The 15,137-nt window shown below is 40.0% G+C and overlaps 2 protein-coding genes across 5 annotated transcripts in view; one reads left to right on the top strand and one right to left on the bottom strand.

Annotated features, from left to right (window-relative positions):
- Window positions 1-15,137, bottom strand: part of SBF2 (SET binding factor 2) — a 472,518-nt gene that overhangs the window by 254,756 nt on the left and 202,625 nt on the right. The window lies entirely within an intron of this gene.
- On the top strand, window positions 8,125-10,907 carry LOC307190123 (uncharacterized protein). The gene is made up of 2 exons (XM_079929046.1): window positions 8,125-8,346; window positions 9,471-10,907. The coding sequence occupies exon 2, from the start codon at window positions 9,672-9,674 to the stop codon at window positions 10,275-10,277; it is 606 nt and encodes a 201-aa protein (XP_079785172.1). The 5' UTR covers window positions 8,125-8,346; window positions 9,471-9,671; the 3' UTR covers window positions 10,278-10,907.

Genomic DNA, 15,137 nt, shown 5'->3' with positions numbered 1-15,137 from the left:
TCAGAAATGAAAGACAGGACATCACTATAGATCCTGTGGACATTAAAAAGATAATAAAGGAATACTATGCATAACTCTGTGCCCACAAATTTGATAATCTAGATGAAATGAACCAATTTCTTGAAAGATATAATCTGATAAGACACACAAGAAGTAGACAATCTGAATAGGCCTATATCTATTAAAGAAAATGAATCAATAATTAATAATCTTCCAAAATAGAAAGTATCATGCCACAATGGGTTCATGGTGAATTCTACCAAACACTGAAGGATGAAACTAAAACATTCTCTACAATCTCTTCCAGAAGACTGCAGCCAAAGAAATACTTCCTGACTTATTCCATAAAGCCAGCATTACCCCAATGCCAAAACCAGAAAAAGAAATTACAATAAAACTATACATCAATATCTCTCATGAATGCAGATGCAAAAATCCTCAACAAAATATTTGCAAATTGAATGTAGCTATGTATGAAAAGAATTACAAACCATGACCAAATAAGATTCATTTTGGGTATGCAGGGCTGGTTCAACATTGAAAGTCAATTAATCACATCAAGAAGCTAAACAAGAAAAAGTACATGATCATATCAATAGATACAGAAAAGGCATTTGAGAAAATCTAACACCCATTCATGATAAAAACTCTCAGCAAACTAAGCATAGAGGGGAAGTTCCTTGACATGACAGAGAACATTCACCAAAAACCTACAGATAACATCATACTTAATCATAAGAAACTAGAAGCTTTCTAGCTAAGATTAGGAACAAGGCAAGGATGTCACCTATTACCACACCTTTTCTAAATTGCACTGAAAGTCCTAGTTAATTCAATTAGCCAAAACAAGGAAATAAAAGGTTTACAGATTAGGAAGGAAGATGTGTAACTGTCTTTGTTCCCAAATGACATGACTGTCTATGTAGAAAACCTGAAAGTAATAAGCAATTCCAGCAAGTTTCCAGGATACAAGGTTAATATACAAAAGCCAACTGCTTTCCTATATACACCAACAATCAACTGTTACTTGAAATTAAAAACACAATACCATCTTCATACATTAGCACCCCCAAAAATGAAATACTTAGGTATAAACCTAATAAATTATGTATAAGATCTATATAAGAAAAATCACAAAACTCTGATGAGAAATCAAAGAACTAAGTAGAGAGAAAGAGAGAGCAATTCCAATGTTCATCAATAGGAAGACTCAATATTGTCAAGTTTCAATTCTTCCCAGTGTGATCTACAGATTCAATGCAATCCCAAACAAAATTCCAGCAAGTTATTTTATGGATGTTGATAAACTAATGTTAAAGTTTATATGGAGAGGCAAAAGACCCTGAACAGCCAACTCAATATTGAAGGAAAACAAAGTTGTAAGAGTGACACTATCTGACTTCAAGACTTATTATAAAGCTACAGTAATCAAGACAGTGTGGTACCAGTCAACGAAAAGACAAATAGATCAATTAAGCAGAATGGTGAGCCCAGAAACAGACCACACAAATATAATCAACTGAACTTTGACAACAGAGCAAAAGCAATACAATGGAGAAAAAATAGTCTTTTCAACAAATGGTACTAGACCAACTAGATATTCATATACAAGAAAATGAATCTAGACACAGACCTTACACTCTTCACAAACATTAACTCAAAGTGGACCATACACCTAAATGTAAAACACAAAACTATAAAACTTCTAGAAGATGACAAGGAGAAAACCTAGGTGATCTTTGTTCTGGCAATGACTTTTTCGATACAACACCAAAATCATGAACCAGGAAAGGAATAATTGATAAGCTAGACTTCATTAAAATTTAAAACTTCTGCTCTGTGAAAGACACTGTCAAGAAAATGAGAAGACAAGCTAAGGACTGGGAGAAAATATTTGCAAAACACATATCTGATAATGTACTGTCATCTAAAACATACAAAGAGTTTTTAAAACTCAACAATAAGAAAGTGAACAACCCAATTAAAAAGGGGGCAAAAGATCTGAATAGATACCTCTCCAAAAAAGATATAAAGGTGGCAAATAAGCAAATGAAAAGATGTTCAATATCATATTTCATAAAGGAAGCAAATTAAAACAACAAGATACCATTACATATCTATTAGAATGGCCAAAATACAAAACAATGACAATGCCAAATGCTGGCAAGAATGTAGAGCAACAGGAATTCTTATTTATCGCTGGTAGGAATGCAAAATGGTACAGCCACTTTGGAACACAGTGCACCAGTTTCTTACAAAAGTAAACATACTCTTACCATACAATTCAGCTATTTACCCGAAGGAGTTGAAAACATATGTTCACACAAAAACCTGCACATGGATGTTTATAGCAGCTTTATTCATAATTGCCAAAACTTGGAAGTAACCAAGATGTCCTTCAGTAGGTGAAGGCACATCCAGGTGACAGAATACTTTATTGTGCTAAAAAGAAATGAGCTATCAAGCCATGAAAAAACATGGAGGAAACGTAAATGCACATTACTAAGTGAAACACACCAGTCCGAAATGGCTACACGTGGTATAATTCCAACTACTTAACATTCTGGAAAATGCACAGCTATGGAGAGCAAAAAGATTAGTAGTTGCCTGGGGTTGGGGAGACATAAATAGGCAGAACTTAGAGGCTTTTTAGAGCAGTGAAACTATTCTGTATAATACCGTAACTGTGGATACATTTTATCATGCATTTGTCAAAACCTTTAGAATGTACACTAAGAGTGAAACCTAAGGTGAATTACAGACTTTGGTTGATAGTCATGTGACCAATGTAAGTTCATTCATTGACTGTAACAAATGTACCACTGTGGTGGGGCATACTGATATTGTGGAAAGTTGTGCGTTTGGGGAACAGAGAATATATGTGAATTCTTTGTACTTCCTGCTCAATTTTGCTGTGAATCTAAAAGTATTCTAAAAAGTAAAGTCTATCTCTAAAAACATGAAGAAAAAATATCTGGATAACAATATTGTTGAAGAGATGGAATAGAAATAGAAAGGAGCTCATCAATACAGCAGCTCTCTGTGCCAGATTGCCTTCTGTTACCCTGCTTAATAACTGTGTAATTTGGAGCACTTTATTTAACCTCTCAGTGCCTTAGTTTCCTCATCTGTAAAAGGCAGAATATTAGAACCTATCTACTAGTATTCTTGGGACGCTCATACAAGGTAACACATGAAAAGTACTCAGAATAGCCTTTGCCATATAATTCCATGGTAAGTGTTAGTTATTATGATTATTACCCCCTTTGACCTAAGCTTAGTTTCTATCATCACAGCTATAACACTTTCTTTCCCCTTCTTTACTAGTTTTTTCCTGCCTCTCCTTTCATTGCCTCATTGACTCCTTGACTCAGTCTAAAGAGACATCAAAAAAGTAATATTTGGATGACTTCCTACATTTAGAGAGACACATTAATCAAGTTCATAGCTTCTCTACCAAATGAAAAATTCTACCAGACTCATTTCCTTGAGCAGACATCATAAGGAATACATAAAGAAATAGCATGAAAACCTTAAGGACACATTAATTAGTTAAGTGAAACTATTTTTCTCTACTACATTTGTGTTTTGAAATAGTAATTCATTGAACAAATATTTATTGAGCACTTCAGTTTCACTTATTCTGTGACGTCTTCTCTGAAGCTCCCCAGTTTCTCTAGCCCCCTCCAAACCAAAGAATCAAGCAGTTCCACTCATGTGTTCCAAACGATTTTATACATTCTTATTATAATAAATAATTATAATAACCTTTTCTTCCTATATATAGCACTAAACATATATTTTACTAACATGGTACAGAAAAGTTGACTTGTCAATTTGTTTACATGTATATTTCACCCTCAACAATTCATTTATCTAAGTTCCATGACTTTACATCTTTGGCTTTCCTGTGGCCACCATAAGCCTTTTTCATTCTAGAAAAGTAGCCCTCAAAGTGTGGTACACAGAATCACAGGAGTCCCGGTGGTCAAAACTATTATCATATTAGTACTAAGAACTGGTTGTTTCTTTCACTTTGTCGACATTTACATTAATGGTGGAAAAGTAATGGTGGGTAAAGTTGCTGGTAACTTAACAGTAATCAATGCAGCAGCACCAAACTATACTTGTAGTCACTGTATTCTTCAAAGCTACACGCACGTTTGCAGTTTAAAAAAAAAAAGTTTCTGTTAATAATTTCCTTGATGAAGCAATAAACATTTTAATTTCATTGTAACTTGACCCTTGAGTATACAGTATTGTTTCAAAGAGTAAATACACATAAAGCACTTTTGCTGCATACAGAAGTATTATAGTTGTTTAGCGAAAAACTACTTGTGTAGATGTTTAAGTTGTGAGCTGAACTGTTCCTTTTTTCCCCCCAAGAACACCATTTTTTACTTGAAAGAATAACTGACAAACATGTTTATATAGTCTTATGTATTTGGTAGACATTGTCTCAAATGAATGAAATGGGCCTGTCACTTCAAGATACAGATCTGAGACTGTTTGTTACCAATGATAAAATGAACTTTCAAGCACCATCATGAGCCTGACAGCTTTGCATTCCTGATTAATATGACAGTATTATTAACTAATGTAATATTTTAAATACTATATGTGTCAACATTTGGAATATCAGCATAACTCATTGATCCCTATTTACCAAGTGACTAATGCATGATGTTATAAAATCATGCATGGATAAAAGATCTTTCAAAGTGCAAAGCCAACCAATATATTTTATTGTAGCAGAGTAAAAAAAAGTTCATTGATGCATTTATATATCTCACATTGCAACTAGCCTTTAAGATATTATTATTTGTTGAGTGTTGGTGTAGTATTCAAACAAGAGTTTCCATAAGTATCTGAAAAGGCTATAAAAATACTCCTCTTTCCAACTACATATTCGTGAGACCTGATTTTCTTCATATACTTCAACCAAAACAATGTACTGTAAAAGCATGAATGTAGAAGCAGGTATGAGAATCCAGCTGTCTTTTATTAAGCCAATATCAATGATATTTACAAAAATATAAAACAATATCATTCTTTTCCCTATCTTTTTTGTTATGGAAAGTACAGTTATTTTTTCAAAAAATATGCTATTTAATATGCAATGGTTTCCTGTCCTTTTTAAAATAAATAAATAGCTTAAATTTTTCTAGTTGTCAGTTCTAACACTAAAATTGATAAAACTACATAAACAAAACTCTTTGCAGATTCTCAGTCATCTGTGAGAGTATAAAGTGTGAGACCCCCAAAGTATGAGACTTGCTATTCTAGTAAGAATGAGTGTTAATGTGTAACTAGCCTTGGCTTAAGCTACTTAGGTAGCAGAAAGGTATAATCTTTGGCAGAACCAGGGAGTTTTAACAGGTTAAACTTCTGGGTTTAACAAAACCCAGAAGTGTCTTTCAAAATACTCGTGTCTGAGCTTGGGTATGAAATAATATAATGATACAGGGCCTGTGTCATCAGGTCTACTCATTCGACAAACAAGTCTTCTGATATAAAGTGAATCAGTTCTGTGAATTAATAGCAAATAATCGCATTCTCTTAGAGGTCTGTCATTCATTATCACAGCTGCTCATCAGGCTTGGCAAACGGTACTAAAAGCTATACACCATAGAATAACAACTATATATTTTCACATAATTTAAATGAAACTATAGGCTTTCAGTAAGGATTAAACTAAATCTCTTTATGTTAGTTCCAACTCAACCAACTTTACTGATTTCTCAAATCAAAGGTACCCATCACAGAGAAGTGTTCACAAATAACAAATTAACTTTTGTAAGCGAATAGATATATTACTTAAATAAGCCATCAGATATTTTGCTGCTAAAACTAGAAAAATCAACTCATGCTTACTTTTCTCAAACGCTTTACACATACAGTGAATATAATAAAAATATTACAGAATAATAAAAGATGTCCATAGCATTACTGTGACTAATTTTAATGATCTCTCAAAGGTGAAATGTTGTAGAAGGTTCTTGGGATAACAGTCACTCAATATTTTCCAAGACCTTCATATACGCATCTATAAATTTACAGCTCACTAAACTACATTTTACTGTTCAACCTCTAATTAAAAAAATTAAAGGTGTCCCTTTAAAAAAAAAGAAGCCTGTAAGAAAATTCCTTCTCATAGAAAAAAATAAACACATAACATCCAGAAGGAGAATATGAGAGTTTAGGTAGGAAGACCTCCTTAGTTATTTAAATGGCCTCATTTCCCCAAGTTAACATTATAACAGGAATTCTGATTTTAAAAGTATTAACAGTAAAACTTCTGGGAAATTCCAAGGATCCTCTTTTTGTATTCAATAAGTACTTCTTCAAAACTAAGCTTAATGTGACCACAACTAAGATAGTAATGGTAATTCATGCTAGGCCTGGTCAGATATTTTTTACTTAAATTTTTCACAAAGAAGCTGCCAAGATAGCTGGTTACACTGGTTACACATAAGACCCTTTATTTCATACATAAGAATACAGCTACGTAATTATTTTATACTATGCAGTAATATTATTAGAATCATACTTCATAAGAAATTTTGATGTTGCATTCTTAAATGAAATATATTAATACACAATAAATAAACAATAGCTCACATAACTGAGTTTACAGAAATGTTTTTTCAATGGATGAAAAGAAAGGCCTTAACCTCCAGTTAAATGTCTACTTTTCAAATTCATTGTATCATAAGATTAAGTAATAATCGAATTTGGTGTATCAGGAGATGATCCCACTATTAATGAGAAGTACTCCTCATAGGATGTGGATTTGAAATATAATAATGCTAACTGGTTTAATCATTTCAAACCTTAACTAAAAGCGTGCTGAGAAAGTAATAAACAATGAGAGGGGAATTCCATGGCGATCCAGTGGTTAGAACTACGTGCTCTCACTGCTGAGGGCCTGGGTTAGATCCCTAGTCAGGGAACTAAGATTCCCCTCACAGTGTGGCCAAAAAAAAAAAAAAAAAAAAACCCAAAAAACAATGAGGGAGTGGACACTGCATTTCTTGAACCTGAGCTCGAGTCACATTTCTGACAGGAATGTGAGAGAATGTTTAGACAGCTGGAAACAGAGTAGTCACTAAAAGATAGTAAGCAGAATGATAAGCATTAAACAAACAGGATAAAAATCAGGATTTTGCTCTCCCTAGTGTCTTTACTGGCAAACAGGGGAAAAAAATGCTATCACAGGTGCAAAACCTAAACTGTTTAGAATTGACTATCATAACTGACTGGCCTACATTTTGCCCTCCTTTTCCAAGTCACTGAGGAAACACATCTACTTGGAGTGATACTATCAATGGACATACCATATATATGTGTCTGTTTCATAAATATGCAACAATGTATGTTTTTGACTATTCCCTTCCACTTGACTCTCATCATCTCCCACAGATCATGCTCATAAAAATTTTACAACATATCTGGGAACAGCCAATATGGGGATTCCTTTTCAGGATGTTATCTGTCTTTATTCAGTTCCAGTTTTCTTCAAGACCTTGGCATAACCTGGAAACAAATGATACCTCAAGGGTGCAAGGTTAGAACTGACAGACATTTTTAGGCTCCACATTTAATGCATTACAAATACCAACTTTGTTTACTTGTTTCTTTAATTGCCCAAATGTATGAAGTAGATCATGTGCAAACAGGCCACCCATCTGCAAATAAAAGATAAGTGCCAATAATCCCTCATATTTGTGAAACACTTTATATATAATTGTATCCCACAAGGTTTATTTTACAAATGATTAAACTGTGGGACTCGAGGGACATTGTTCCAGCTAATGATTAAGAACTCTCCAGACAATAGGGGCTTCTTAGACAATGGGTGAATTTCCAGGATGTCCGGCCCCCTTCCGAGAAGGAGGGAGATAACAAAATGTAAAAAAGGTGTCTGTCAAAGACCAATCAGGCAGCTGGGGAGAAGGAGGGAGATAACAAAATGTAAAAAAGGTGTCTGTCAAAGACCAATCAGGCAGCTGGGGACAAGTTCCCTCTCTGGTCTGAGCCTAAGCCGGGACCAATCAGCAGGAGAACACAACCAAATCTATAATTTACATACGGGGAAGTGGGAACCTATAAAACTGACATATTCGCGCCCAAAAGGGTTCCTTCTTCGACCTCCTGCGTGAGGACCAAGGAACCCCGGTGCACCGGCCTTCAATAAACCTCTTGCGTTTTGCATCGACTTCCGACTCTTGTTGTTTCCTGGGCGAGTCGAAACTCCTAGGAGACCGCGCAGGTCTAACATTTGGGGGCTCGTCCGGGATTCCACTCGCCCCGGACCACAAGAACATCGGGAGTTGGAGGTACCAGGTAAGCTCGAGCTTGATTGTCTGTTTGTCCCTTGTTCTTTGTGGGCCATTATCGGAGGAAAGCCGTAAGAATCGGCTTATTATGGAATCTGTATCGGACCTCTGGCTAGGCAGACGTGCTAATAGCCGGCGTCCATGAGCCCTAGGGGACGCCCTGGTGGCTCATCTGGAAGGAGAGGCAAACTCTGTCTCCCCTTCACTCGGTTTCGGCAGTTCCCTTGGTGGTAACTGCCATCTGAAGAAGTTTCGGTTTTGAAGCGAGCTCGCGGTGGCCCATACGTATATGTGTTTCGTGGAGTTTTAACTGTTTCTGTATTGTGGTCTATTCTTCTTCTCTGACGGACGACAATGGGACAAACTATGACGACTCCTCTTTCCCTTACCCTAAGCTATTGGACCGAAGTTCGGGCCAGAGCCCATAATTTTTCGGTAGAGGTAAAGAAAGGAAAGTGGCAGACTTTGTGTGCCTCTGAATGGCCAACATTTCAGATAGGATGGCCCCCCGAAGGATCCTTTTTATTAGACAAGATTAAGCTGCTGAAGTCTAAGATATTTAATATAGAGGCCCACGGACATCCAGACCAAGTACCATATGTCTTGGTCTGGGAAGATTTAATTCTCTCCCCACCTCCGTGGGTCCGGCCCTTTGTTTCCTCAACAGGTACGTCCGCGCATACATCAGCAGCGTCGGAGATATTAGCCTTAAAGAAAAATCCCAACACGGAGAAGCTACCCGACGCCGCGGATCTACCGAAGGCGATTTATCCTGACCCGCAGTCCGATTTGCTTCTTTTGGATTCCCCACCGCCTTATCCTCCGGCCCCGAATCCCCTACCACCTAGAGGACCCCCAGCTCCACTGCCCTCGGCACCAAGGGAACCATCCATGATGGAAGAAGAAAGGGGTCCCTCAGTGGGCACTAGGAGCCGGAGGGCTATCTCCCCGGACTCCACTGCCCTACCTCTTAGAGAATATGGCCCCCCCGATGGCCAAGGGAATAGACCTCTCCAATATTGGCCCTTTTCCTCTGCAGATCTTAATAATTGGAAAATGCATAACCCAACTTTTCCCGAAAATCCACAGGCCCTTACCGCTTTAATAGAATCTCTTGTTTTCTCCCACCAGCCCACATGGGATGATTGTCAGCAGCTGCTCCAGACTCTCCTAACGACTGAGGAGAGGCAACGGGTTCTTTTGGAAGCCAGAAAAAATGTATTAGGCGCCAATGGGCAACCTACCCAGCTGCCTAACGAGATTGATGCTGGTTTCCCACTCGTCAGGCCAAACTGGGATTTCAATGCCCCGGAAGGTAGGGAGCGCCTGAAAATGTATCGCCAGGCTCTGGTGGCGAGTCTCCATGGAGCGGCCAGACGGCCCACTAATTTGGCTAAGGTAAGGGAAGTAACTCAGGGGCCCCAGGAATCGCCAACTGTGTTCCTGGAACGTTTAATGGAAGCCTTTAGACGCTTTACCCCTTATGATCCAACTTCGGAGGGACATAGGGCTACTATAGCAATGGCTTTCATAGATCAAGCGGCCCCTGATATTAAGAAGAAATTACAGAGGCTAGATGGCTTGCAGGGATTTTCGCTTCAGGAGTTAGTAAAAGAGGCAGATAAAGTATATAACAAAAGAGAAACAGAGGAAGAGAAGGAAGAAAGAAAGCAGAAAGAGCAGGAAGCCCGTGAAATAAGACGGGATAAGAGACAGGAGAGGAATTTAAGTAAGATACTGGCCACTGTGGTTGAAGGAAGAAATATAGGGGATAGAAATAGGCAGGAAGGGCGAACGGCAGACAGAAGGCAGCCATTAGACAAGGACCAATGTGCCTACTGTAAAGAAAAAGGACATTGGGCGAGAGAATGCCCTAAGAAAAAGAATGGAGGAAGGCCAACCAAAAACAAAATCTTAACATTGAAAGAAGACGACTAGGAAAGTCAGGGCTCGAACCCTCTCCCCGAGCCCCGGGTAACTCTTAAAGTGGAGGGGGAACCTGTTCAATTTTTGGTAGATACCGGAGCCCAGCACTCCGTCCTTCTCCACTCAAAAGGTCCTATCTCAGCTAAAAGGTCATGGGTACAAGGAGCCACTGGGAATAAACAATATTCATGGACCACACGAAGGACAGTAGATCTTGGGATTGGACGAGTAACCCATTCATTTTTGATTATTCCGGTATGCCCCTATCCTTTGCTGGGAAGAGATTTACTCTCCAAAGTAGGGGCTCAAATCCACTTTCAGCCAGAAGGTCCCACCATAACTGATAATAAGGGAAGGTTACTTCAAATATTGACTATGAAATTAGAAGATGAATATAAATTATACGAGCAGCCTTCATCCTCACGAGTTAATGTTACTAATTGGGTAACTCGGTTCCCTCAAGCCTGGGCAGAAACTGCCGGAATGGGGATGGCCAAAAATCGGCCCCCGGTGCTAGTGGAACTCAAGGCAACTGCCACCCCAATAACAGTCCGTCAATACCCCATGAGTAGAGAAGCCAAAGACGGTATCCGTCCCCATATACAGAGGCTACTAGACTTGGGCATCTTAATAAGATGTCAATCAGCATGGAACACTCCTCTCCTGCCGGTAAAGAAACCAGGAACAAATGATTATCGGCCGGTGCAGGATCTACGAGAGGTAAACAAACGGGTGGCAGACCTCCACCCCACAGTTCCAAACCCTTACAACCTCCTGAGCACTCTTCCACCTCAACATACGTGGTATACTGTTTTGGACCTTAAAGATGTTTTTTTCTGTTTAAGACTCTCTCCCCTGAGCCAACCCTACTTTGCCTTCGAATGGAAAGATCCAACATCGGGAATGTCTGGTCAGCTGACATGGACACGGCTACCTCAGGGATTTAAGAACTCCCCGACCATCTTTGATGAAGCCCTCCATCAGGATTTGGCATTATACAGAGAATCAAATCCCCAGGTAACATTACTCCAATACGTTGATGATATTTTATTAGCTGCTGAGACCCAAGAAGATTGTATCAAGGGTACTGAAAAACTGTTAACGGAACTTGGAACCCTGGGATATAGAGCCTCAGCCAAGAAAGCACAAATATGCCAACAACAGGTCAGTTACCTGGGGTATCTATTAAAAGGGGGGCAAAGATGGCTCACGGAGAGCAGAAAGGATACGGTGGCCCAAATTCCGGCTCCCAAAAACGCCAGGCAGGTTAGAGAATTTTTGGGGACGGCCGGATTCTGTAGACTATGGATTCCAGGGTTTGCTGAGCTGGCAGCCCCATTGTACCCCCTAACCAAAAACAGCACTCCTTTCGTTTGGGGCGATAAGGAACAACGGGCTTTTGACCAAATCAAACGAGCTTTACTTTCAGCTCCAGCCCTAGGACTGCCAGATGTAACCAAACCTTTTCATTTATATGTGGCTGAAAATAAGGGCATTGCAAAAGGAGTATTGACTCAGAAATTGGGTCCCTGGAATCGCCCAGTTGCTTATTTGTCAAAAAAATTGGACCCTGTGGCATCAGGATGGCCCACCTGTTTAAAGATAATCGCTGCAGTGGCCGTTCTAGTCAAAGATGCTGACAAACTAACTTTAGGACAAAATCTAACTATAACAGCTCCTCATGCCCTGGAAAATGTAGTCCGTCAACCACCGGATAGGTGGCTAACTAATGCCAGGATGACCCATTACCAAACCCTGTTGCTAAACTCAGATCGCATCAAGTTTGCTCCAGCCACAGGACTCAATCCAGCCACCTTGCTACCTGATCCTGACTTGGAAGGCTCCACCATCATACATGATTGTCAGGAAGTACTAGCCGCAGCACACGGCAGTAGGCCAGATCTGATGGACCTGCCCCTCCCTGATGCTGATTTCACCTGGTTCACGGATGGGAGCAGTTTCCTGGAGGAAGGTAAGCGTCGAACTGGGGCAGCCGTGGTAGACGGAAATCAAGTCATATGGGCAGCGGCGCTACCACAAGGGACCTCAGCCCAACGAGCTGAATTAATTGCCCTGATGAGGGCATTAGAGATGGCAGAGAATAAAAAAGTAAACATCTACACAGACAGTAGATATGCGTTTGCTACCGCTCATATCCACGGTGCCATTTACCAACAGAGAGGGCTACTAACTTCAGGTGGCAAAGAAATTAAAAACAAAGACGAAATCGTGGCTTTGTTGACTGCACTCATGCTTCCTACTAAAGTCAGTATCATCCACTGCCCTGGACATCAAAAAGGAAATACCCCAATAATTAGGGGAAATAATATTGCTGACCAAGTGGCCCGAGAAATAGCATCGGGAGAAGTCATTTTAGGACTGTCAGATAAAGTTCCTGAAAAACCAGGCCGCGATGAAGAAATCATCCCGGCCACAACAAAAGGAACTTTGTCCCCTCAGCAAGCAGAATCCATGTTACAACAGATGCACAGATGGACACATTTGGGGACTAAAAAGATGGTAGCCTTGTTACAAAAAGCCGGGTACGAAACCCCTGGAATGACAAAATTAGCTGAACAAATTGTGCAGGAATGCGTCCCATGTCAACAGGTAAATGCTCACAAAGGGAAACTTGAAACTGGAAAGAGACTCAGGGGGGACCGCCCAGGAACTTACTGGGAAGTGGACTTTACCGAAGTGCGTCCTGGAAGGTACGGTAATAAATACCTTTTAGTTTTTGTAGACACTTTTTCAGGATGGATAGAGGCTTTCCCAACAAAGAAAGAAACAGCTGCTGTAGTAGCCAAGATTTTAGAAGAAATTTTTCCTCGATTTGGAGCATCAAAGGTAATAGGGTCTGATAATGGTCCAGCCTTCGTCGCCCAGGTAAGTCAGGATGTGGCCAGATATTTGGGGACTGATTGGAAATTACATTGTGCCTATAGACCCCAAAGTTTAGGTCAGGTAGAAAGAATGAATAGGACTCTAAAAGAGACCCTAACTAAATTGTCCTTGGAGACTGGCGGTACCGATTGGACGGTGCTCCTTCCTTTGGCCCTATTCCGGGTTAGAAATACACCTTCCCGATACCATCTTACTCCTTTTGAAATATTATATGGTGCCCCGCCTCCCCTCCTCACTTTAGGAAAAGAAATAAAACCTGATTGTCAAAATAACACTGACTTATATGCTAGGCTACTGGGACTCCAATTGGTCCAGAAAGAAATATGGTCCCAACTCGCCAAGGCCTACCAACCGGGAACACCGGGAGAAACTCATCCTTTCCAAGTCGGAGACTCCGTATACGTCCGTCGGCATCGAACCCAGATGTTGGAACCTCGATGGAAAGGACCATACACCGTCCTCCTCACCACCCCAACGGCCATAAAAGTGGACGGCATCGCTGCCTGGATCCATGCTTCACATGTGAAGGCTGCACCAGTGACGGCATCATCAGGATGGCGGGCCCAAAGAACCGACAACCCGCTCAAACTCAAGCTTCTACGAACCTAAGACTTATAATTTTGGTTTTACTGCCTTTACTGACTGACTAGGAATATCTGCCGGGATAGGAACAGGAACCACAGCCCTCATACAACAACCCCAGTATTATGCAAGTTTAAGACAGGCTGTAGACATCGACCTTCGAGCATTAGCAAGTTCCATAACTCAACTAAAGGAATCACTCACCTCACTTTCAGAAATGGTGTTGCAGCCTAGATTTGCTGTTTCTTAAGGAAGGGGGATTATGCGCCGCTCTAAAAGAAGAATGTTGCTTTTATATTGATCATTCAGGAACCATTACCAAAACCATGGATAAACTAAGGGAACACTTAGATAAAAGGCAAAGGGAGAGAGAGAACGAAAAAGGATGGTTTCAATCATGGTTTGATAAGTCCCCCTGGTTTACCACCTTAATCTCTACTCTGTTGGGACCTCTTATTGTTTTATTGTTGATTTTAACTTTTGGACCATGTGTTCTAAATCGCTTGATAGCATTTATTAGAGAACGTATCAGTACTGTACAAGTTCTAATGTTAAGACAACAGTACCAAAGTTTACGAACAGAAGGTTGAGATTCCATGATTGGAATCAATAGTCACAAGAAAAAGGGGGGAATGTGGGACTCGAGGGACATTGTTCCAGCTAATGATTAAGAACTCTCCAGACAATAGGGGCTTCTTAGACAATGGGTGAATTTCCAGGATGTCCGGCCCCCTTCCGAGAAGGAGGGAGATAACAAAATGTAAAAAAGGTGTCTGTCAAAGACCAATCAGGCAGCTGGGGACAAGTTCCCTCTCTGGTCCGAGCCTAAGCCGGGACCAATCAGCAGGAGAACACAACCAAATCTATAATTTACATACGGGGAAGTGGGAACCTATAAAACTGACATATTCGCGCCCAAAAGGGTTCCTTCTTCGACCTCCTGCGTGAGGACCAAGGAACCCCGGTGCACCGGCCTTCAATAAACCTCTTGCGTTTTGCATCGACTTCCGATTCTTGTTGTTTCCTGGGCGAGTCGAAACTCCTAGGAGACCGCGCAGGTCTAACATTACCAAGGCTATGAGACGTTAAGGTGATACAGCTAGTGTGTGATAAAAGCAGGACTAGAATTCAAGCCTCTGTATCTCTACAAACTGTGTCTTCTCACTGCTGAATTATCTTTGTATATCACCTTGTGGATATTATTTTATATTAATATGAATTTACTGTAGAAAAATCAGAAAAGAAAAAATGAAAATGAACTAAGTTCTTTAACATACAACCTTCCCTTGCAACCATTTATCTCTGGATGTACTTTTTATATAAAATGGGATATATTATACATATAGTTATAAGTCCTGCTTTTCTCCACCTTCTGTAACATGTGCG

Source organism: Stenella coeruleoalba (assembly GCF_951394435.1).
Source record: "Stenella coeruleoalba genome assembly, chromosome: 8".
Lineage (NCBI taxonomy): Eukaryota > Metazoa > Chordata > Mammalia > Artiodactyla > Delphinidae > Stenella > Stenella coeruleoalba.
Note: the sequence above shows the minus strand (reverse complement) of the source record. Positions and strands in the feature narration are given on the sequence as shown.

Bases quoted from the DNA above. Each gene is read 5' to 3' on its own strand.
- LOC307190123 (XM_079929046.1), top strand. From the start codon at position 9,672: ATGTATCGCCAGGCTCTGGTGGCGAGTCTCCATGGAGCGGCCAGACGG.